The 25,096-nt window shown below is 30.5% G+C and overlaps 1 protein-coding gene across 3 annotated transcripts in view; it reads left to right on the top strand.

Moving 5' to 3' along the window:
• The window catches only part of LOC107451578 (dual serine/threonine and tyrosine protein kinase), a 74,150-nt gene that overhangs the window by 34,803 nt on the left and 14,251 nt on the right, over positions 1-25,096 (top strand). For all 3 annotated transcript variants that reach the window (XM_087167933.1, XM_016067725.5, XM_016067724.4), the window contains exons 2-7: positions 17,815-18,002; positions 18,929-19,060; positions 20,368-20,577; positions 20,659-21,083; positions 22,439-22,737; positions 24,297-24,452. In XM_087167933.1, the coding sequence (XP_087024059.1) occupies positions 17,815-18,002; positions 18,929-19,060; positions 20,368-20,577; positions 20,659-21,083; positions 22,439-22,737; positions 24,297-24,452 (1,410 nt within the window). The remainder of the gene's footprint in view (positions 1-17,814; positions 18,003-18,928; positions 19,061-20,367; positions 20,578-20,658; positions 21,084-22,438; positions 22,738-24,296; positions 24,453-25,096) is intronic.

Here is a 25,096-nt window from a genome sequence, read left to right as displayed (position 1 = left end):
GAGTGGTGACGAAAAACAACGAAATGTATTGGTTAACACAGGAAAGATCTAGAACGGTAACAATGAAATGAATGCTGTAGTTTAGGCAAAGGATATATAAGCGAAAGAATTCATTATATATTTGGTTTAGGGTTAGCACTCGGAAAGTCGAGGCGAATATTCTTGGAATTTAAAATATTCTTCAATTTCAAATTTTCACTTAATTGTAAGGCTATTTTCTAACTTTTTAATATTAGTCATCAACTTCATTTAACCTTCAAAAAAAAAAAAATTATTTTTTTTCAAGTTTATCTTTAAATATCAATGCTAGTTTTTTCTAATGAATTTCATCAGGGTGTTTTTTCGTGTATACTATTTCTCAAACACCAAGGTATGTCCAAATAAAAGAAAAGTTGTAATGAAGAAAAATTTTAATCGTTTCTAATCAAAATTAAAAAACTGAATTGAGAGATTACCGCAAAGAACAAAAAATAAAAATATTTTCTACTATTGATTACTGACTTAACTGTTGTATAAGAATTATTCCAGCTAAGTTTCGTTGTCTTACAACTTAAATTCAAATAGCAAAAAGTATTTATGAATAGTATATTTGCAAATTTTGATATATGTATACTAAACTGAATTTTAACCATAATTATCTTTACGTGACTGCCTTGATGTTGCAGACAAATTGGGATTTGAGAAAATAGCACTGCAGATTCAAAAGTTTCTTTACCAGGGTGTTTAGTATGTCGAAAAACTGCTAAAATTTTTTTTTTAAGAAACTGCTATGTGAAAGACATTAAGATTTTTATAAATAATAAAGTGTCTTCTATGCGTCTATTAAAAAACAATTTGACTTATAATTACTTTATTTTTTGTTATTGATGTACTTGGTTCTTTGAATAAGAATCAAACGGAATTAATAATTGAAATAAATAATGAAGTAATAAAAATTTTCAGAATTAAAAGTTTTTCGCGAAATTTTTTAATTTTTATAAAATCAAAAATAAAAATACCATCTGGATGGAAAAAAAATCTCATACTTGAACAACTTAATTAAGTAGAAAATTTTCCCCCTTCCTTAATGCAGGTCCACCTTGAAAGTAATCTAGCCACAAAATATCTGAGAGGCAGTTTATTATTAATTGAAGCATCGTTAATAAGTTATTTGGTATAATTTGAGCAACGCCTCTTTCTTGTACCAGATTCGTTATAGTTTAGTTTTACAGCCGGAGGTTATATAGTTTATTTCACTATTCAATGAAAATGGAATCCCATTTGCATTTAATAAAGGGGATAGTAAACACCTTTAGGATATTTACGTCCATTCAAGCGTTCTTTTCTTGTTTTTTTCTTCCAAATTCTTAATCGAAATTTAGCAGAAATTGAATTGAGTTCTATTACGTGGAGTAATTTTAAATTCTGATTGATTTGCAATGAAAGCATTTTGAATGACTGAATGTAAATATAAATTTTCTTAAGATTATTTGGTATTTTTTTTAATTTTAAAGTAATTTAAAAGTAATTTGTTTAAAATATAAGTTTTTAATTATGAGACATTTCAGCAAGCTAAATATGCTGTTCTATTTAAAATTTTAATATTTTTTTTTAGGATATTTTTTTCTTTTTACCAATTAGGCATTTACTAGGGAGCTCCATCCCCTGTTCACTGCGGCCACCTACCACTGCAAATTGTTTCTTAATCACTTTATGTAAGGTTCCCATAAGTTTAATCGTATCTCAGTGGAGAAAAGTTTAATATTTATATTTAAAAAAAAGTGGCAACAGAGATTTGATACATAAATAGAACACTTCGTTTTAAAATATTTGCCGCTCTCTATTATTGTTTATTAAAATACTTTTTTAAGATCTTCACGCTTCTTAAATATAATTCATTTAAACTAAATTCCTTGTTTCTCAACCTTACCTTATATTTAGATTATAAATTCGATGAAGGCAATTTCGTCAAAGCGAAGGAGCAATGCTAGACTGACGACCCGTGCAAACCAGAACGGTTTGCACGGGTCGTCAGTTACCGTCATCAGTATACACGTAAATGCAGGAAATACTACAGTATCACGATCTTTAATAATAATTATTATCCAATACGATAATATCACGATTATAATTACTGAATACCATAAATCATTACCGATAACTTAACATGTAAAAAAGTATCGTTACGTAGTAGTTGGTAGGCATCCTGCCTGCCGAATGTTAACAACTTTTCACTAGCACCCGGCTTACCGAAAAGTACCCATTTGTTTTTCAGACGTTAGCTAAACTCAGTTTTTGCATAAAATTTATTAGAAAAATAAATGCAACATATTAAAAAAGTAATTATAAATTACCATATAAATAATGGTTAAATGGTAATTAAAAATATTTATTATAAATGTTGCACAATAAGGTAATATCCTGCAACAATTTCATAACATGGAGAACAACACTTTTAGTTTTAAAACTTTACTTCTGAATAATCTAAATAACAAACAGAATAACAACTGAGAACAGTACCTAGTTATTATAAATAAATATTTGTGATAAGCGTCGTTCCATAAAGGATAAATAAATCATTTAGAGGCAAATATCGATAGATTTTTTTCTTTTTTTGTGATAGCAGGCAAAGATATCTGGATCTTCTCTGTTTATTAAATATCGTATCATTTGATCACTAGGTGTAATATTAATGCACGAAACGATGAGATACAAATTATATGCTGCATTAATACTAACTAAATCTAATATTTACTTAATATACTATGAGAAACTTCATTATTGGAGTTGCACTTATTATATCTAAATATATATATAAAAATCTAATTAGGGTGTTTAAAAGGGAGTACCGTAAGAATCCAAAGAAATCGTTGACAAAGCGAAATACGGGAGTTATGTGCTTCAAGCGCGTCAATCAATCAAAAATTTGGACATTGTTAAATCAGAAATTGTTATTTTAACGAAAATTTTTCCATACAAGCTATAATTTGCCCAAAATAAATATTAACGTTTGATACTATGAGGTTGTTGGACCCATTTTTAAAGTAATGTCCGACGTCAGGTTTCGAAATATTTTTTACCGAATCGCTCAATTAAACAAAGATGAGAGTGATTTGAATTAATGAGAAATGATAGGCGTTAATAAATTCTGTCATTGTCCAGTACTGTTATCGCCACTGATAATTTGGAATGATTCATACCTCCTGATAAGATTTGAAAAAAAAAATTTTTTTCGTAATACTCCTTGCAAGGTCAGCAGTAAGATTTTAATGATTCATACTTGAAATAAAGTTTCAACTGACCTGTTACGCAATTAATCTTTCGATAAATGTAATAAATTTCTATAAGGAACAGTATAGCACAGATAACCTTTACTTTTAAAAGTATCAGATGGAATATTTTGCATTATAATTTGACTCATATGACGTGACGCTTACGACACAAATTTCACCAGATGAGTAAAGAAAATTTGATATTTGACGAGTGATGCCACACGATTTTAAAAGTTATCTGTGGTACATTGTTTCTTACATAGGTACAATTCTGATAAGACGGGAGAACAAATTTTTTGTTGCATTTATACAAAAACTTGATCTTGCCTAATTCGAATATGGGAATTTCGAATCTGAGAGTAGTTTTGCTCTTACAAGTACAAGTTTGTTTTTTTTAATCGACGTTTTTTGTAATTTTTGTTGTTGAAAACGTTGCATGCAGCCATACAGCAAGGAGTCGCACAAATTATGTGACAAACTTTTAGGGGAGTTGAGACATATCATCCGGATGAGAAATGGATAGGAACCCGATGCCTGGAAATACAGTCATACTATGCTAGGGACACTTCTATATTATATTGTTTAGAAGAACACGAAGAAACAGTTCCTAACGGCTTATGACAACATTTCCGGTGATGGGTTCCTATCCATTTTTCATCCTGATAGTCCTAACTCGTCTAGAAGTTTGTCCCAACATTTATGCGACTCCCTTGCTATAGATAACGTTTATAAACTTGTAAATATCGACAAAAAATAGACTAAAAATGTCGATTTAAAAAAAAAATCTGTTGCTTGGGGATAGAAACTGATTGCTGATTTGAAATCAGTGATACGAAAGAATATAATATCACACAAAAACTCACACAAAAAAAAGAAAAAAAATAGTGTAATTTATCTATAAAACTTAACACTCAAAATGTTATCACTAAGTTTTTTTTTTTTTTTTAAGAAAAAACTTTACGGTACATTAAGGGGAAAACTAGGGAGCAGTAGGACAATACATCGCATATTTCACCATCAATAGGTCAAGCAAGAAACTGCTTGCTGACAATTTTTGGATAGGGCATATTTTAATTTTCGGCAATAAAAAAAACATTCTGGTAGGGGGAAAAAAGAATCCGTCAGAGAATCTGTCTAATCTAATTTGTCTAATCTACAACGTAATAATCTGTCTAACTTGTAACTTTTTGGATCAAGAACAGTTTGAATACGACGAAAAGCAATTAAATTTTTTTTAAAATATGACCACCTCTAAGTATAATAGGTGTAGAGTGTGACCAATCTCTGAGATTGTTTTTTAGTTCGTATAGCGTATTGGGCTGCAATTTATTGTTATAGAAATACAATGACTAATATCTGAGATCCATGATTAACGATACTAGTAAGCTTTAATTCTTTTACCTAACGTAATTTTCAAAAATTGAAACTGTTTTAAATAGCGTGATCTTCATGAGACCCATTATTCTGATTTTCTTATGATCTATATTTAAATTAGTGGTTAAAAAAATTTGTCAAATTATTTTCAAACATACTTCTTGTTTTTTACTACCTCGTGAAATATGCATAAATGAGAAATGTTTCAATTGAGAAAAATGACATATAATACATATGGCAAATTTACTTTTGAGGCCTCTTCTCTCGCCATCTTTATTTTAGATTAATTACTTGATTTTCTTGTTTTCAATGTTTGTTCATAACAAGTTGTTGATGTTAAATATCACATCTTTTGAGAAGCATGCAAAATGAAAGTGCAACTTTATTTCATCGATTGAATTCTCATTTTGTAATTTTTAACTTCTATGGGTTTTTTTCTCAATTTGAAAAGCAAAAATATCGAGCATTTAGTAGTTCTAAATAAATAATTTAATGTTATGCAGTTATTATTATTTTTTTTTTAACTTTTAAGTTACCTTTTTGTTATTACTGATAGACTGATTTAGTTTATTTTATAAATTTCTTTTATTGTAAATAACGCAAAAGCGAAAATATTTATTAAAAATGTAAAAAAAGACAAATTTATAATGCTTAACTACCTTAAAGAAAATGCTGATTGCAGAATTATATTAATATCATTTTCTTACAAAAATTGCTTTGAAATTTTTAGATACTGTGAGCTGATCAATTTTCACTCAGTCTCTGATTAAACGACAATCTTGCATTTCACAAATTTCGAAGAATGCTGCCTAGTCGAGTAAATAACAGTTATCTATTTGTGAAAATTTGACGAAATTACCACGCAAAGGTTGAATTTCATAGCGAAAAAAATAAGCCTTTTTAAAAAAACTTGACACTTCCCAATTTAACTTATAAAGCACTACAAAAAATTCAATAAAAGAAAAAGCAAACATTGTAACTTAATGTCCTCAAACTGCCAAATCAACATTTTTAATTTTTTAACTACTCAATTGAGATGCAAAACTATATCTCAAAAAACTACATTCAATGCAAACGTCGCCAGTGAGAAATAACAATAACGAAAATTCATTAATCCTTGTCAAATAGTAACAAACATGCCAAGGAAGAGTTGTTGTAGACAACAAAATAGTAGCTTTTTTAAATGTTTCCGACAAGGGGTCGCCTTTAAAAAGCGGCTTATTCCGGTTTCATCAGGATTTTCGTATCTTTTCTACCAACCATTTCTTCGTTCCCAGAGACCGACCTCTAACCCCAAGCAGTCCGCAATCGGGCCACGGTCAGTGCATATTATTCCTTGCACGGATCATCTCCTCCCTGCTCCTTCGACTCCTTAAGCCAATTATTTTCTTTTTGGAGGAAGTGTTGGCGACTTTAAAGGTGCGATTATCTTTAATGTATTGACATTTTGATGTCAAATTAGACGAATAATATACAGATAAATTTCATTCAGCAAAAAGATCGCATTACAGCTCATTGCATTTTTTCGAGGACTTTTTAAGCTCGTTTCATAAAATATTGTTTCCCAAAACTTGGTAATTACTCCTTTAACTTCGGCATCAAAAATTAATTTTTCAAGATAGTTTTTATTATAAGGAAGAGGTTGATCGATTGAGACTAATTTTTAATTCGAATTTCAAGGCTTCATTTTTTACCCCCTCCTTTTAGCCAAATACTGCTTATGCTTTAAAAAAAGTGGTGAATAAAAAAAAAAAATTTAAAATTACTATCGTAATATAAATTAATCGTAATATAAAGTCGTCTGAACGATTTAAGTATATTCAGAGCATTTATCGAACATCCTGTTTGGTTGTGACTGATTTTTATTCAGAATTTCAAGGTTTCTTTCTTTGCTCTTACCCTGAATAAAAATCTTTGCTTTTTTTATCACTTTATGCCAATAAATTGTGATAAATAATGGGAAATTACAATAGATATTCTTGTTTCAAACCATTTTATTTTCCATGTCGTAATTTTGCTTTGAGTTATTTATGCCTAGACGAGAGTTGAAACCTTCCCATTACTGCTAGACTTATTAATAGGACCAGTTTTAATAAATTAAATTTTGTAAGAATTTTCTCCATTTTTATCATGATCTTTAAAATCAATATCTGCTAATGGCCATGAAATAGTAAAACCTAATAAAACAATGGTTATGTAATAGTAATAACGATTATGTATCAGTAAAACCTTAAGTTCTTATTTACCGAAATTGTTTATAAATTTAAATACTAGCATACCCTACATTGCCACCCGGTTTGTTAGTTCATTGATTAGCATCAGCTGCTCATTGTCATCAAATACTCAAGAATACAACAATTTATGTATGATAATATTTAAACTTCTTCTGTTATCATACTAACGTCCTTTGGCTATCGAAATCGAATCTGGCTTAGTCTATCATGGAAATTTATTAAAATATAATTCTATTCGCTGGTAAGAAATATTCAGTGGCATATGTTTTCTAAGAAATCATCTATTCTCAGGTGCCGTATTAAAAAAAAAATGATTCTTTTTCTCCTACACATAAATGGTTAATCATTTTTATAGGGAGATGAGATTCGGTAATGAGGAAGAATTAAGTGCATGCATGAGCGGTAAAGTGCTATTTTCTAGGAATGAAAATAAGTGCTAAGACAGTTACAGCAGTGGTTTTCTTTCGCTTACACTAGCATAAAAAGTTTAATGAAGCGAAGCAACTTTAAGTTGAGAAACTCTAACAATATATACATTAATTGAAATTGTTTCACTTTATTTTGAACTGAATTGGTCTCTTAGAGTTTATGCAATCAGTGATTCAACAGTAAATTTTCGAATCAAAATTTACTTAAAATACACCGAAGAGGATACTAAATGTTGTTTTTCGAAAAAGATGTTTTAAAAGTTTTGGGTGGAACGCGGAGTCTAATGAAATTTGACTGGCTGAGGAGTCTGAAAATTGTTTCGAATGCGATTAGTTATAAGTTAGGCTATAATTACTGAAATGTTGTAACTATGTTGCCAACGGCCGCCATTAAGGCAGAGGGTTACGATTGTTCTTGTTTTCCAGTGGGGCCATCTACGGTCAAGAATTCGACTTCTGCCACACCCATACGTCACACCAGTTTTATAGGGCGGACATATTCACACATTTATTCATCCACATATCGTAATTTTGACCTCACTTAGAAAAATATCAATCTTCAATTCAAGGGGAGATTTCCGTATCGTGATTTGTCTCAGAATTATCGCTAAGGTTTGGAAATTTCCGGGCAGCGGCCCGCGAGAAGCTTAAAAAAAAATCACAGAAAGGGACCAACTCGAAAGGTTATAACTCGTAGCCACCTCCGGGCAATCATCTACATGTTTTTTTTTTTTTTCTTCAAATTTGCAAGTTTAAAGTCTATTTGGCATCTTGGTGATAGTAGTTGGCGCGAAAGATCAGGATACGGAAATATCCCCAATTCAGTACTCCTAAATGCATAATTTGTTATGAGAATAAGGAGGATTTTGTAACCCTACAAATTTACCATGCACCAGTCACCATTTACTAACAGGGGAATCTTCGGCAGGCTAGATTCGAGCTCCCATTCTAGGTGAATCTAGAGCCCTGCCAATCAGGCTATCCCGGCCCTGCTGTAAATATGTTTGAATCATTTAAATTCGAAGTTGTTGGATAAAAAAAAATTAATTTTATCATTTGATTCAAAAGGGCTATTCAAAGTAAGAATCTGAGAAAAAAATACTTGAATTTACGAACTGTTTCTTTTGTAGTAAACTTCCTAATTTTTTATGCAATAAAGAAAAAGACAAAGCGTTAATTTATGCGAGTGTCAAATTTTTTTTTTAAGAAAAAGTAATTCTAGTTGAAACGATTTTGAATTTTTTTTCGTTTCGAAAGTTAGTTAAGTCAACTGAATGGAATCACTGATTCAAATCAGTCCCTAAATGATAATTCAAATCATCAAACTATTGTATTATTTCCAAGTCAGTAAGTACAAGATTTTAATATCAATGAACATCCTAAATATAATGAAGATTCAATTTATGTGAAAATATAAAATAAAAAAAATCGAAAACAATACAAAGTCAGTCTTACAACAGTAACAGTCTTACAACAGAACAAAGTATTTTTTGAGGCTGTGAGGAGGTCAGCAATGGGTGCCCATCAATGACCATTATTGTCGAAAATGCTACGTGTGTGACAGAACTCTAGGACTTAGACCATCTTTTGAATATCATTGTTTTATGGCCTAGATATTAAATATTCCAGAAAATTTCGACCCGACATCACAAACCTTCGGAAAACCACCATAACGATGCACCGAGTCACCTCCTGTTCAATTTAAATGTACCAACGGCTCCAAATTCAGATTACAGGGAATTCACAGATAATTTGATTTTACTATGAAAGATCAGCATTACTACCTATAAACATTTTCAGGAATTTGCTGATGATCTGACTGTTGATAATGCTATTTGGTGATTTAAAAGACCCTTAAACAATGGTAAATAAATCGTGTAGGATTTGTTTTGGTTAATGCGATGCGAGTTAAGCTTGTCAAATTGGTTGCTTGTTGAATAGGGCCCCAAGTGGACATTTTTCTTTTGCAGTACCTTATCAAAAAGTATTCTAAGTTTTAAAGTTTTATGGATAGATATGGATATTAAAGTCTGCAAATAGGAAAACTTTAAATAATTAAGAAAAAAAAACTTTTCTTTTTCGGTTTGAAAATTTTAAATTAAGCTGATTGAATTTTTTCAACATTGTTTTAATGGCGTAATTAGCAGTGTGGAAAAAAACTTTTTTTAAGCCAACGCCAAGTTACTCATAATTTTGTATTACACTTCAAATATTAAGTTTAAAAGGATTTTGATTTCAAACAACGAAGCTGTCTAATACATAACCTCCTAAGCTTCTTAATATATCTGTTAGCACATCATTTTGTCATGGTTGTTAAATTCAAAAAGAAAGTGATTTTTTTCCTTTATCATCTGGCATCTTAGAATCGAGATAAGGAAATAAATTGTGACCAATCCGAAACTTAAATTTTTTCTTGAAATGTGGTCTACGACTGCTCAAACAACTCGGCCGGCGCCTTTTTAGCCGGCTAGTTCTGGTTTACGGTTGTTTCGAATCTCTGTCAAATCTCTAAAGTGGCCTCAGGTCACAAGGAACGAGAGATATACACACTATTTTCACGTATCTTTGGAATTATAAAAAAAATAGTGTATTTACTTCATCAATCAATAGTTACTAGTAATGAGCTGTATCTGATTGGTTGTCTGAGAGGCACGTGTTTGTTTACTAATAAAATCCTCGTGACTTACCGCTACAAATCAATCGTAAAATATATACTATGATGTTGATTATGTTGAAAATTATGAATGAAGTTTCATTTTTTTTAATAAAAAGGCAACTTTTTTTCTTCCTAAAAGCCATTCTGTTTTCTTCATATTTTCTTTTCAGTGAATGTTTGTTATTCAGTTAATTACATAATTTTTTTAAGGAGAATATTAAGGGAAATATTGTTTATAATTACAATTATTTTAGAAAAATGCCGTAACTTATGTTGTAAACTGTTATAACTGTGTAATAATTCAATTTCTAATTTTTTTAAGGTGACTAATAATGAGAAATATTATTTATAAATACTATTATTTAAGAAAAATTACCTTCTGCCGTAATTCATGTTGTAAACTATTCACACTATTCAATGGATAATTTTTTAAGGAGATTTTTATAAATAAATATTATGTCAGGAAAAAACATTAATTCATATTACGCACTTTAATTAGAGTTATATATTATTCATTTCACACTGTTACATAGTCTCTTTGAAACAATCTCAAAGTTGCATCTTAAAAAAAATTGCTATATATATTTCCCTTATGTTAAATCCAATTTTTTTAATGGCTAATGATTTTTCCTTTTTTTATCATTTGTTACCGTTAACTTTTTGCTTAGCATCACACATAGTCTCTCGCATCGTTTATATTCGTTACTTTGATTGTCTAACATTTAAGTTTTACCTTTTTTCCATAGTCTAACCTCCTCCAGGCTGTGTGGCATTCAAATTTATGCTCTAACACTCACCTAATACTTAATTTTTAGGGGTGCGCATGAATAACACGCCCTTATACAGTATGCCATGCCACTGTGTAGCATGCCAAACTGTATAAGGGCTGTACTGTGTATCGTGACAATATCTAAAAGCTCTAATCTATTTAATAGCTCTTATTTTTAGTAAAATGAAGTTTTTAAAAGCAAGAATTTTGCAGATTTAGACAAAATAAACTTGACAAAATGTTTTAATATCAAGAATTTTGATATTTAGAATCCTCTTATAATTCATAGATTCCATTTTTAGTGGCTTTGCAGTGAATATATCCTACACATGTAGCTGAATATAACTTTTTTAAAACCCAAATTTAGTTTTTTTATTTTTTTTTTTAATTAGAATGTTACTTGGTACCTTCTTTCCCAAACCTTTCAATTGTCCAAGTGTGGAGAACATACTTTTGCCTGGTTGACCAAAACAGACAACTGTCGTATAATCTACAAATATAAATGTTTTGATCACTATTTTAAGCATGTTTTTTTGTTACATTTTAAATTATTAGATATTAGAATTTATTTTAAACATGAATGAATCTGTATGATAACGCAGTATATATAAATACTATTTACAAGCAAAAATTTCCCCTTGAAAATAAGATTCGCTGCGTAATACTGTAAAGTCAATAAGCTTTCTTACTTCCAGCCATATAACCAGAAAATTCCGGAAAGTAAAAAAATTAGCTATTAAACGAATCCAATTATCGTGAATTTTAATGCTTAAACACCCTCCGAAGGCCGCTAAGACTAGACAATGACGTCAAAATGACGTAAAAATTGATAGATCGCGAGAAAATCTTTCTTGCAGGTATTCCAAGACGTAGTTATTAGTATGGAAATGTTTGACATTTCTGTGGCTTGTCTTAAAGCGTATAAGAGACTTGACCATTTACTGCCACGGGCATTTCAAATAGACGCCGGCCAGGCTTCGGCCTTGATATTTAGATGGACGCAAAGTGCCCAAGCATCAAAAAACAATGTCACGTCTTTTATTTATTTTATGGTTTGTAAATTATGCTTTAGAAAGATTCAAAAATGGTTTAATTTTTATTCATTTGAATTTTTGTTTCGTTTTCATTTTTGTACCTATCCCGTAGACCGGTTCTTAGTCGCGTGTAATTAAGTATGTGAAGAGAACAGCCCTATTTTACAAGGGGCATTTTCTTTTTAAATCATCCTTCACGAAATTTTTTTTATTTTTAAATCTGGTTTTATTTACATTGGAATTATTTGATTACATAGACTTAATGCTCTTGCAAAACAAACCTGCACTATAGGTATATTTTCGAGCATCAAGTACTTTCCAATGGCGTCATAAAAACCCTTTATAAATGTTATAAAATAAGTCTAGTTTTTGTTTATAAATCACCTATCAAGTTTTGCCGAAAACTTTACTATCTAATTAGTGTAGTTTGTGCCAATATAATTAGGTAAATACACATGCACTAAGCTGCAGATTTTCTCAGACGATTGCTGAAACCATTGCCTGATTTGAAAACAAATGCAATGTGACACATTTTAATAAAATACTCTTCCGTTTCTGTAACTGCTTTTTAATGTTTTACACGCAGAGAGACATATATATGAGAGAGAGAGAGAGAGTACCCCAATACAGCAGTACAGCAGACGCTGCATATATTAAGGAGACCGGAAAGTAATGTCGTTTCGGAGCATTAAGTATTCGTCAATCTTAAAAAACAGTTCCTTTTTTTTAAATCCATTTCGATTCATTTTTGATCTGGCATTGAAAGGTTGTTGCTAACGAGGGTGAATACATTATTGATTAAAAATAAAATCTTGATAACAAATATAAAATGCACCGAAACGTCATTATTTTCCGGTCCCCCTAATAGTATTTGCGGAACTTTTCGTCTCAGGTTTGAGAGGGAAAGCCAGCAATTTGAAGAAGTATTAATTTTTTTAATAAATATTCAAATTTCTTTTTCTCTTAGTTTCAGGCTGCAATGGGATTTGTTCCATTTTTTTTAAGTTTATTTTATAAAGTTTCAAAGCAGTATAATACTCTAATTCTGCAAATTTTTCTCTGTACATCTTAGATTAAGACCAATTGTCTAAATATAAGTCGTTTAGAGATTACTTGGACTTTGGGACGTCCCCTCTTTGGCATAGTTGAGTCGACCAACAAAAGAATCAAAATATCCATTTATATGAAAGGTGCAAAATTTAGAGATTTATGGTTTGGTGACAACGAAATAAAAATCTGAATTGAAAAATTTAAGTGAATTTGGGGATTGTGCTCTATTTACGACCTTCGCTTTCACTATTGTCTGTTGTGTTGTAAAAAAAGAAGAAATAAAAAGAAAAAAAAACACTTCTATGTATAAAATATGGCTGTTGTACTCAAATTACATCTTGAATTGCTCACATCTCCATAATTATTTTGGTTGGTAACATTTTTTAGCTATACACGCGTAAAACTTTCTTTCTTTTTTGAATTAAGATTTTGAACTGCTTTTTGAAATCTTCTGATATTTAATAGATCAAGCATACTGTTAGAAAAATCGTTTCAACTTTGAACCGCAACTTTGGTTATCGTGGATCATATTGCGGTGCAAATTAGCTACCTTAATAAGATGTTAAATTGAACCATACATGTGTCTAAGTTGAACTATAGTGTCTTTCAATCTAGTTCATGAATAACAATAGCATGATTTAACTAATAACTCTATTAAGGTTGCAGTATATTTGACTGCTATTAAGATCGACCACGTTTCAATGTTCCTAACAGTGTACTTTACCAGAGCAAATAAATTTCACTCAATAAAGCTCTTACAATGTTAATTAATATACTTAGTGTTTTGTTATTTTTTTAATGCAATTTTTGTTAAGAGTTTTCACAATTTACTCACAATTTGAGAATCACAGTTGCATAATGATTTGGATTGGTTTCGTAAAATTATACTTCCTGCTTCAGTTTAATTCATAAAAACGTAATACACTCTCAATCTAAATAGATCACTTTAATAAACTTCTGAAATTTTTTGATGAATTTCTAATATATTTTTTTTAAAATTTACTCTTAGAAGCAAAGAGGAATCGTAGAAAATAAAATAAAAATGTTCCAATTCAATATTATCTTCATATGTACATTTTTGTTTAGATTTCATTTATTGATTTGATGTTTATCATAAGTCATAAATGGTGTTAAGGCGAGATCCCTTTTTTTAAAAAAAAAATAATAAAATAAATTATAACCTCTTGACTGATTTTTATTTAGATAAACGTAATGAAATTGGATTATCTAATATCTCTACTACTAGCTCCATTTTATAAGTAAAAACATAGAAGATGATGCAAAAAAAAAAGTCAGTTCCACGCCTTAACCTGGTCCAATTCAGTTTCCACTTGATGACAACAGATAAGATTAAAAACGTGTTATAGTATTTCGTTCATGTTACTTAGATTAATAGCACACTGTGTTTCATATTTTTTTTGTTTGTAAACAAATGTCCACATTCAATACTACTTTCTTTCTGATGTAAGTAGTTCGAAAAAAAATATTTCTTAGAAACATTTCTTGATTTAACTATGAATTATGATTGATGTGAAAACATCTTAACAACCTGTAATATGTTTATTTAAATCAGTTTCCTGCAGTGAAATTGGGTAAAATTAATTTAACTACAAAGCGTGTTAACTAGAATTTTCTGAATAAAAAAAAACTGACATAGATAAATTTAGATGTTTTCAGATTTAAACTCAGAAAAACACTTATGAGAATGACTTATATAACTCATTTTTTCCGACACTGCATTTATCAATTTTGAGTCTGGATTACTCAAATATGTGTGTATTGTTTCTTTGAAATGACTATCTGTATAATTCAAATTTTATATTGTATAATGTCCTTATTAAGAATTTATATGTTGACTGTTATTTTTACGGACGTTTCGTTGAAAATATTTAATTAACTAATTCGTTAGTTCTTACGTTTGGAAAATATTTGTTTTTCAATATTCTTCTATATCTGTGTCATCTTCAATTTCTCAATTAAAAATTGTCTATCGCATAAGTTATTACTTTTTATTAGTATCGAATGAAGTACATCCTGTGATCTAGTAAATAATTTTCTGCCCAAAATCAATTCTACGAAAAAAAAAATTTTTATTTTTTATTTTTTTTAATGTATTAGATTTTTAAGAGCCAAGCAATAGTTTTGAAAAAATTACTCGTAATTGCTCTTTAATATAATATCTGGGAAAAATTATTTGAAGTACGCTTTAAGATATATTTGTGTTACCAATTACGAAAACTGGAATAAATCTTGTTAGTCATAATTTGATTAGATCAATATTACATAGCTTAAATTGCAGATTGAAATTATGAAGTTGTACGAAGAACAGTTTTATTTTTAAGACATTGTTTATAAACAGATATGCAATACAAAATCACGAACTACAATACTTTTTATTTTGACGCAAATTCAACAATTAAAAAATATTTCTGTAAGTAATATTCTTCTTTATTTTTACTTTAAATTTAGTTTTCTTGATGTAAATTGAGGTTAATTGCAACGCGCAATCACCTAATTTATTTTTAATTTTCTATAAAAAAATTTAAAAACACTTGTTGAAACTCTAAAGCACAAGTATCCAACTTCTACGCCTGGGTGGACCATGTCAAACGTTTGCATGGTCCACCCAGTACAAAGAGTAAAGAAGAGTCTTTCTGAAGAGTTACTCTCTCTGTATAGTGTCCTTAGTTTAACGACCCTGGTTCAAAACTCTACGGTGGTTGATCTACTTACGTACTGCTTCCGATTCGCACTAACAAATGATTTAAATCAATATTTTATTTTTTAAATTTAATTTACCTTCCTTATATACATTGTTCCTTATATTTAACTTTTCCTTATAAAGAAACATATTTTTAAAGCGCAATTATGAAAAAAAACATGTAGCTTCAGTTGACTTTTAAAATAATAATTCAATTTTTTCATCCGTACTCTCACAAGCCATCCACTTAGCTGACTCATGCTTTTCTGATATAAAGAATTAAATGTTAATAATAATTAATGGCGAATAACAATTAAATGTAAAAGCTCTTCCGTCAACGAAAATAATAAAAAATATCCTGTTTTAAATGTCCTATTCTTGAAGCAAAATTATAATTTTGAATTATATGTACCATCCTGCCGTAAAGAATTATCTGGGTCTCAGAAGAACGGACTTAATTATTTCAAATTCTTTTTTCAAAGGAAAAAAAAAAGAAATAAAACGCTAATTTGGCGCAGTATTTCCCCTAAGATAATTATTAAAATCTATTAATAATTCTTGATTTTTTTTGTAATTTTTTGTGAGCTCAGACAATGCAAAGTTGGAGTAACTTTATGAGGATTAAAAATAATATCACAAACGTTTTATTTTATTTTTTAAAAACTATAGTTTTTCTTCATATTGATATTGTACGCCATTTTCAGAATAAGCATAGAGGAAGCTGGCTAAAGATTAGGTAAACTTGATCTAACAATCGTGAATAACTGTTGAAACTCACAGCTGTTATAGAAATAGCATTTTAATCGCAAATAAGCACTATTTTATGCTACGACATTAACTTAGAAAAAGTGTCATGCAATGCAACTTCGAATTAGTTTCACCCAGTCCTCCATGAAACGTTGATCCAGTTTTCTTCTCTTCTGGTTTTGGGCTCAAAATAACAAGAATATAGATTTGATCATTTGTAACTACTCAAATCCATTACAAATCTACTGTTAACTACAAATCCAATAAAATCAAATACTATAAATAATATTACTTCCAATTTTCGAATTACAATTTTCTCTTCTTTTCTCTTTAATAATTTGAAAGGAAAGGAATGAAAATGGTTGCCCTTCTTCCAACGGAACCGTGGCTTAATAAATTAAGTTCCAAATTCATTAGCAATTGTGAACACATTAACCAAAGGAAGACTACAAATGATTTTGAAAATATTTTACACGAAGAATGAGACAGTTTTTCCAGAAAAATGGCCTACAAAAAAGCTTCTGAAATGAAATTCTGAAATTATATCTTTTAAAATAGGGACATAATAATGCGCCTTACAAATATCAGATTGAAATAAATCTTGATAAAGAAATAAAGGGTAAAGGGATTGGAAATATAACTGTCCTTCCCTATCTAATGTATCTAATCTCACTTACTACAGCAGGTTGTAAGGTCCTCGGTTGGATCTTTGACCTTCTGAACACATGCTCTGTACGCAAGTAGACATCAAAGTTCTTGTAGTCCAATCATAAAACTAATGAGACTCGATGATAGAATCCAAATTGATATCTATGAGATTTGATCTATTTTAACATAAATAATTCCGTAATGACTGATTGAGATATCTTGGAAAGTTTTGTTTTGAGAGTTAAAAATAGGCCTCAGTGGATATCACGTCTATTTTTCAGAGAAATATTGCGTAAACACTCTTGCAAAACTCTTATAAACTAGTCAATTGGAAATATATTTGTCTGCAAATACCAAGTCATGTGCATAAATTAAATCTAAAGGGGAAAAAACATGTTTTCTGTAACGAGCGGAAAATATTATATACTTCCTAATTGAATCATGATTGCAATAATAATAACATGCGATAATTTGAAATACTTTTTGTGTAAAATGAAAACGCCCTAACGAAAAATGACCTATGATTGAACTTCGTTTCGAGAATAATAGGTTTAAAACTATTTAATATTGTAACGCGTGCCCAAATCATTTATGTCTACTAGTTATTTACTACAAATTTTTCTCCAAAACTTGAACCATCTACCATATTCAGTTTATTTATCAAGCGAAAAAAAATAATTGTAAATAATGCATTTAAAATTTATAGCTCTAGAGCAATGAAACATTAAAATAACTCAGTCTTAATTTTTTATTTTAAGTTTGATTTTCCAAAATATATTTTAATAATCAAAAACTTCTTAAATATATTAAGAAAAAAAGATTCTTAACAATTTAGTAAAACTTTTACGCTACAATATTTTTATGGATTGCAACTTGTGTCAAAAATCTCAGCTTTCAATATTTAATTTCCTTTTTCTTCCAGATCAATTAGAAAAATTTTGTTTAAAACCAGAAGACGAAAAAACTGTGTGGAAAATTACGGAACAGCCAGTTGGCTTTGTGGTGTTAGGAAGGTGTTGCTGGGCTCGTGCCACAATCGCCAATGCTCTGATGGGTCGTAATATCATGCCTATAGTACCATTTGGAGAGTCAGACCACCACTGGAAAATGGTAAATTCTATATTCTTAAATTCTATATTCTTAAATTCTATATTCTTAAATTCTATATTCTTAAATTCTATATTCTTAAATTCTATATTCTTAAATTCTATATTCTTAAATTCTATATTCTTAAATTCTATATTCTTAAATTCTATATTCTTAAATTCTATATTCTTAAATTCTATATTCTTAAATTCTATATTCTTAAATTCTATATTCTTAAATTCTATATTCTTAAATTCTATATTCTTAAATTCTATATTCTTAAATGCTTTTCTATACATTTAAATGCTTAAATTCTTTTCTCTGTATGGTAAAATTTATAATACTATAAACAAAAAAATGAGGAACTTAAATTTTTCATCTAATTAGTGAAACAACAGAATTTGCTCTACCATGAGAAAAGTTTAAAGGATATTGAGACTTATACTCATTGATGTCTTATGCTTTATAGTTTTATTAAGTTCAATTGTTTAGTGTTCAACCAATTTAATACATTTAATTTTGTAAGCCATGGTTCCGAAACTTGGTGCCACGGTGTTCTGGAGCTGTGAATAATAAAGTCATCAGTTGTTGATGAACTGATTTGTCATTCATTTGTCTAAACTGCTACCTTTGGGAAGTATTAACTTCCTTCTTGCAGCAGATCTGTCGAAAAAAATTTGACAGTTGTTACTTGATTATGAGAATTATTCTTTTATAAATATTATATGGTAAAATTCAACCTTGTAATGCTAATTGTTAATGTAATATTCCTGACTTTCATTTGCATATTTTTCTTTATTCATTACCTTGAGTATTAGAAACTATGTTCTTAAACAATTAACATCGGTGTAAAAAACTATTCACATACAGCACAAAAAAACTACTGCTTTTGTGTATCAGTGTATTTGATTAATAGATTTAATAATTTAAAGAAAATTGATATATTCCAGGTAAGGTTTTGTTACGGTAAGGAATCAAAAGCAAAGCTTTCACTTCCAAACGGTTTTGAAATTCTGGAACACTTTGAATTCAACGAAACACCTCAATGTTCAACGGTACCTTTGGCTGACTTGGAACTAAAAGTAAGTTACCTTAAAAGTAGTTTTATTTTGATAGTTTCGGGCTTAATTTGAATCTCACTGTAGTACTTTATCATCCCATTTCAAATTGTTCTTAACTTCATTATATTTCATGATTTTTCATATTTCAAAGATTAAGCTAAACACAAGTTGTTTTTCTCTACCTGAACACAAGTAGATCATGCTATTTTGGAACAAATTTATCACTATTCACATTTACTTTTTGTAATTATAAATGTCCAATAACCGAACTCAGCAATAAGTTTCTTTGGTTCAAACCGCATCAAACGACAGAAATATCTAAACATCTCAATGTCTTGTACGTTCTTCCACTCGCAATGCCCTAGTAATTATGTATTTATGAAGCAAACCCCCTATTAAGAGAAAAGTATATTAATAACTAGTAAAACGATTAAGCGTCATTGCAAACGTTACATCCACTTGATGTGCGCATCGAGAATCCTGATCATTAATCAATAGCTTTTCCTATTTTCAGTACTCAGTGTTTAAACCTCTATGATAGAAAGTGGCTACGAGGTTATGTGACTGAGCTGGTACCCTCTCTCTGAGTTTGCTCTACACAAAAGGGTAACTACTAATCACAATGAATTGTACGCTCACTGTACAGCATTTTCTAGGTGTACCGAATCAGAAATTTTATTTGAAAAAAAAAATTTACATTATAAGGAATTATGACTTACTTTTTTGTTTTGAAAAATTGCCTAGAATAGCTGCTCCAAAATGCATGGAACACTTGTTGGCTATTCGGGTACTACAATAAATAATTTCATAATAATAATCACGGTAGCTTAGATAACTAGGCAAATTCTCTGAACAAGTTTTGAATCCCGGGAACATAAAAAGGGTTCTTTTCTGAGTTGTTAAATACTTTTTCTTATGAAAAAATGTTCCATAGTATAGACCCTCATGTTAACTGTGGAAGATTTTCGAGGTTTTTTTTCCTATGCCATTTTTGATGCATGTTTAAATTTAAAAAAATTCTTAGATTAAACGCGTTTGTACCTATGTTTAGCTTATCAGTTCTTTTGCTTTCCTAATTAAAAACTAAATTGCAGGATTAAGGAATTTGGCATTAATAGGGGATATCCACGATATAGATCAGTTACATCGCCAAAGTAATAATGCTGACCCAGATTTCAAATGATTCCAGATTCCATTAAATGTTGTATTTTCTCCTACGTTTTTTATACAAATGTTTCGGTGTTCTTTAAATTTATTTTTCTTGATAAACTTAGCTCGGGTATCGTTCGAATTATTCATTATCTCAACGTGTTAATCTTTTTTTCCAGTCCGATGCAAACCAAAACACTGTGGAGGACCCAGCCATGGTAGGAGGTGTCTTAGAAATCACATTGCCCCACCCCATGTTGTATGATAATGCTCAGGTGATCGTGGCTCCTGAAAGGACTCAAACTGCTTTCATGCCAGATCTTAAAAAATGTCTTAGTGGAGTCACGCCAATCATCATTTATGCCATCGGAAGTCACCTCACGGAACAAGTAAGAAAATTAACTAAATAAACTCATTCCGTTGACACTTATACGTAGCACACCATCTTTATGTACTGTTTTCTTTTCTAGGATGTTGAAGATCTAACAGAACTTCAGCAATCACCTTATAAGTTGCCCATATTTTTCATGGTAACTCGCCATCCATCTCAGTCTGATCTCACAGAATCTGGCCAACATGCCGGGACCGCATCCACCAGTTCATCAACTTCGTCCACTCCAGCCAATTCATGTCCACCATCGCCAACATCACCAACCTCACCGACATCACCACCTCGTAACTTACCATATACTTATTCTCGCCATCCACTAGAACAACTATCCCTGCTACGTCACTGCAGCGAAGTTCAAATTGCTGAGCAATTTCCAGTGTCGTCAGATATTTACCAGAAACTTTCTGAAATGGGATATCTTCCTCTGTCTGGTTCGAGGCCAGAATACAAAGGTTCACTAGAAGTAGGAAATGAGCTTGTCGAAGATTTCATAAACTTCTCTAGGTAATTATTATCTAATATTAAAACCTTAATTTGTACCACAAATTAATTTAATTTTTAAGACAATTATTTTAATTTTTATTATGAAAAATTATTTGAAGAAATCGTAAAATTAAAAGATTATGAGTCTTTTTAAAGAAGAAAAAACTTAAAATTTAACAAGTTATTTGAGTGAAGAGAGATGCTTTGTTTGAATGAAGTGAGATGCTTTGTTTGAATGAAGTGAGATGCTTTGTTTGAATGAAGTGAGATGCTTTGTTTGAATGAAGTGAGATGCTTTGTTTGAATGAAGTGAGATGCTTTGTTTGAATGAAGTGAGATGCTTTGTTTGAATGAAGTGAGATGCTTTGTTTGAATGAAGTGAGATGCTTTGTTTGAATGAAGTGAGATGCTTTGTTTGAATGAAGTGAGATGCTTTGTTTGAATGAAGTGAGATGCTTTGTTTGAATGAAGTGAGATGCTTTGTTTGAATGAAGTGAGATGCTTTGTTTGAATGAAGTGAGATGCTTTGTTTGAATGAAGTGAGATGCTTTGTTTGAATGAAGTGAGATGCTTTGTTTGAATGAAGTGAGATGCTTTGTTTGAATGAAGTGAGATGCTTTGTTTGAATGAAGTGAGATGCTTTGTTTGAATGAAGTGAGATGCTTTGTTTGAATGAAGTGAGATGCTTTGTTTGAATGAAGTGAGATGCTTTGTTTGAATGAAGTGAGATGCTTTGTTTGAATGAAGTGAGATGCTTTGTTTGAATGAAGTGAGATGCTTTGTTTGAATGAAGTGAGATGCTTTGTTTGAATGAAGTGAGATGCTTTGTTTGAATGAAGTGAGATGCTTTGTTTGAATGAAGTGAGATGCTTTGTTTGAATGAAGTGAGATGCTTTGTTTGAATGAAGTGAGATGCTGTGTTTGAATGAAGTGAGATGCTGTGTTTGAATGAAGTGAGATGCTGTGTTTGAATGAAGTGAGATGCTGTGTTTGAATGAAGTGAGATGCTGTGTTTGAATGAAGTGAGATGCTGTGTTTGAATGAAGTGAGATGCTGTGTTTGAATGAAGTGAGATGCTGTGTTTGAATGAAGTGAGATGCTGTGTTTGAATGAAGTGAGATGCTGTGTTTGAATGAAGTGAGATGCTGTGTTTGAATGAAGTGAGATGCTGTGTTTGAATGAAGTGAGATGCTGTGTTTGAATGAAGTGAGATGCTGTGTTTGAATGAAGTGAGATGCTGTGTTTGAATGAAGTGACATGCTTTGTGTGAGATGCTTTGTTTGATGATTATTTGAATGAGATGTTATGTGCTTAGAATAATTATAAATTGTAAAAGAATTATTGCAATATATTAAATTTAAATAATTCTCTTTCAGTATTCTCATGTTTGTGAGTCACGTTCTGCAATCCAGACTTTTACTTGCTGCCACGCTGCTGCAAGACACGCACGCGCGCAGTCTTCAGAATTTCATCTTAGCTGCTTTTGATCTGTCTCGTGACTTGATGATCACTCCAAAGAGAATCCTGTATGCCAGACAGAGAGAAGAAGCCCTGTATAGATCGCTTCTCAACTTATCGCACAACAAACAAAACGAAATCAAAAATATGATAACAACGACTATTTTTGAAATACGAGACGAAGTGTATTCGAAAGCAGAAAATTTTGCTTTCCGAGGTAAGTTTGAAGTTCAATGTTACCACGTGCGTTTGTTTTTATCTTAAAATGCGTGCTAATATATTTTTTTAATCCTAAGTTTTTCTTTATCTTTAGTAAATTGCTTAAGAAAATTTATGCCTTTTTAAATAAATTATAATAATCTATAAATAACTTGAAGCATTTTGAATTCATTTGAGCTGAAAATAATGATGCAATTATTTTTAAAAGTAATCTGTGACGAAAGGTTTTACCTATCTCACTTTAATTATTTCAACATTAATGAACAAAGGCCTAGAAAGAATAGTTAAGGATAATTGATCAATCATTTATCAGGAATCCTGAGTTAAAATTCTATTTAAAACACCCATCTTTGACACGTTTGCTGCCAGCTGAGTACAAGTAGTTATCCTCTATCCTAACTGAAGAGGGGTAACCGATAAAGTTAAATATTCTTTATTTTAGCAACCAGTTTAGTTTTTAAAATTCATAATAAGTTTATTGTAATAAATAATGTGTTATTGTCCGGAGAAAATATCATATTTTCTGCAAAAAAAAGTAGGATAATATGTATCTTGCTACCACTTGATCTGTTTTATTGAATCAAACTGATACGAAGAAATTCGTCTCGCACTGCCTTGGGATCAGCAGCAAAAGTGCAAAAAGTATTTTAAAAAGTAACGAAAAGAGACCGTGCTAACTTTTCTATGTATAGAAATAAATCAACTCCTTTATGTTCGGTTTACCTTCAATAAAACATAATGAGTAACTAAAAAGTATGGAAACAGTCAAAAGGTACGCATCGAATAAAATATTTAAAGACACATCGGTAAAATGGTTTCAAAAAATATATTCATTTTTGTTTTTCATTCGAGGGCAACTTAAAATCTTAAATAAGAACCCTTTTTTCATTGAGCACTTAAATTCTCCAGTTTTGACCTACAGTTTTTTTTATTGCATTTTAATTCATAGATGGAGCTGTATTCGTTAATTAAAAAATTGAGTATAAATCGTTTAAAATGCAAAACATCTTGAGAAATGAAAGCTCGTTAAAAAGTAACAATAGACATATTTTGTTTTCGAAAAACCTATTTAATGACAACTAACTCCCTCCTCGCGCCTCCCTCTGAAGAAGTGACTCTTATTAGAGAGTGGGTTCGAGTTTAGGAATGGGGACAGAGTTCGATGTCATTAGAAAGGTTTTTTCAAAATATCAAAATTTGTTAACCTTTTTTTTTTCTAATCTGGTTTATATTTTCGTGCATCTCTTTTAAACAAATTGTATTCTCATTTTAATTTCTGTCCCCTATCTGTGCACTAAAATAGAAATGCCTGTAAATCGATTCGGGGTGCTTTTTTTTTTCAGGAGAATCCAAGTCTGCAATAGTTTCACTTTCTTGGGGAGGGGTGGAATGAGTATCATATAATGAACCTTTTTTAGGCTCCACGAGTGTATTTTTAGATTTTTGATCCAACGCGTATTTTTGGCAGTTTTCATACTTTTCAGACATTTTAAAATTTAATGAACAGTTTAGATAATGTTTAAACAGCTATACTAATAAATTTTTTAATATTTTAAGGTGTGAAATCAGATGAATTTTTCACTGAAACACTCACGGCGAGAACTGTGCATTTGTGTACTTCTGAGATAAGAGACATGGTGATCGATCACGTTAACAAAGCAGTCTCTGCGAAGCTGGCCTCCTCAATTGAATGGCTGCAAGAAAAATTCACAGGTTTATAACGTTCAATACTCTTTAATAATTAATTTTTAAACCATCACTACTCTATGTAAGTTAATACTCAACCTGCACAGCATTTCGTAATGTTACCCATATACTGTTCTACGCTTTGCATATGTTACATTGGATACATTAGGGGGACCAGAAAGTAACGGTTTTTCGGCGCCTTAAATATTCGTTAGTCTTAAATTCATTTTTTTAATCCATTTTGATTAATTTTCGATCTGGCATTGACGAGATTGTTAACGAAGGTGAATACATTATTGATTAAAAATAAAATCTTGATAAATTTCAAATGCACCGAAACGATATTACTTTCCTGTCACCCTGCCTGTAGTTGCTACGATAGTTTCCACGTTTTGAACTACTATCGGTCTAAACAGAGAACTCCACCCGCGACAGAGTCTGGGGTTGCCTACTGCTATGGAAACAAAATGAAGCGCATAAAAAAAGGGGGGATTTAATTACCTTTCCTTTCGATCCGAGTCAAAACTTGCCATAATTGTAAATCCTACATATCTATTTAAAATAGCTTTACCTCGTAACCGTAGTTATCGGGCAGTTCTGTAGATATCTGGCAAGGAGAGTTCTTTAGTTAAACAGAGAATACTTTGAGGCAGACTAATTTTAAATTTTCA

Source organism: Parasteatoda tepidariorum, chromosome 7, assembly GCF_982258835.1.
Source record: "Parasteatoda tepidariorum strain Cologne lab strain chromosome 7, Ptep-v5.0, whole genome shotgun sequence".
Taxonomy (NCBI): Eukaryota; Metazoa; Arthropoda; class Arachnida; order Araneae; family Theridiidae; genus Parasteatoda; species Parasteatoda tepidariorum.
The sequence above is the reverse complement of the archived record's forward strand: the minus strand, read 5'-3'. Positions and strand labels throughout refer to the sequence as shown.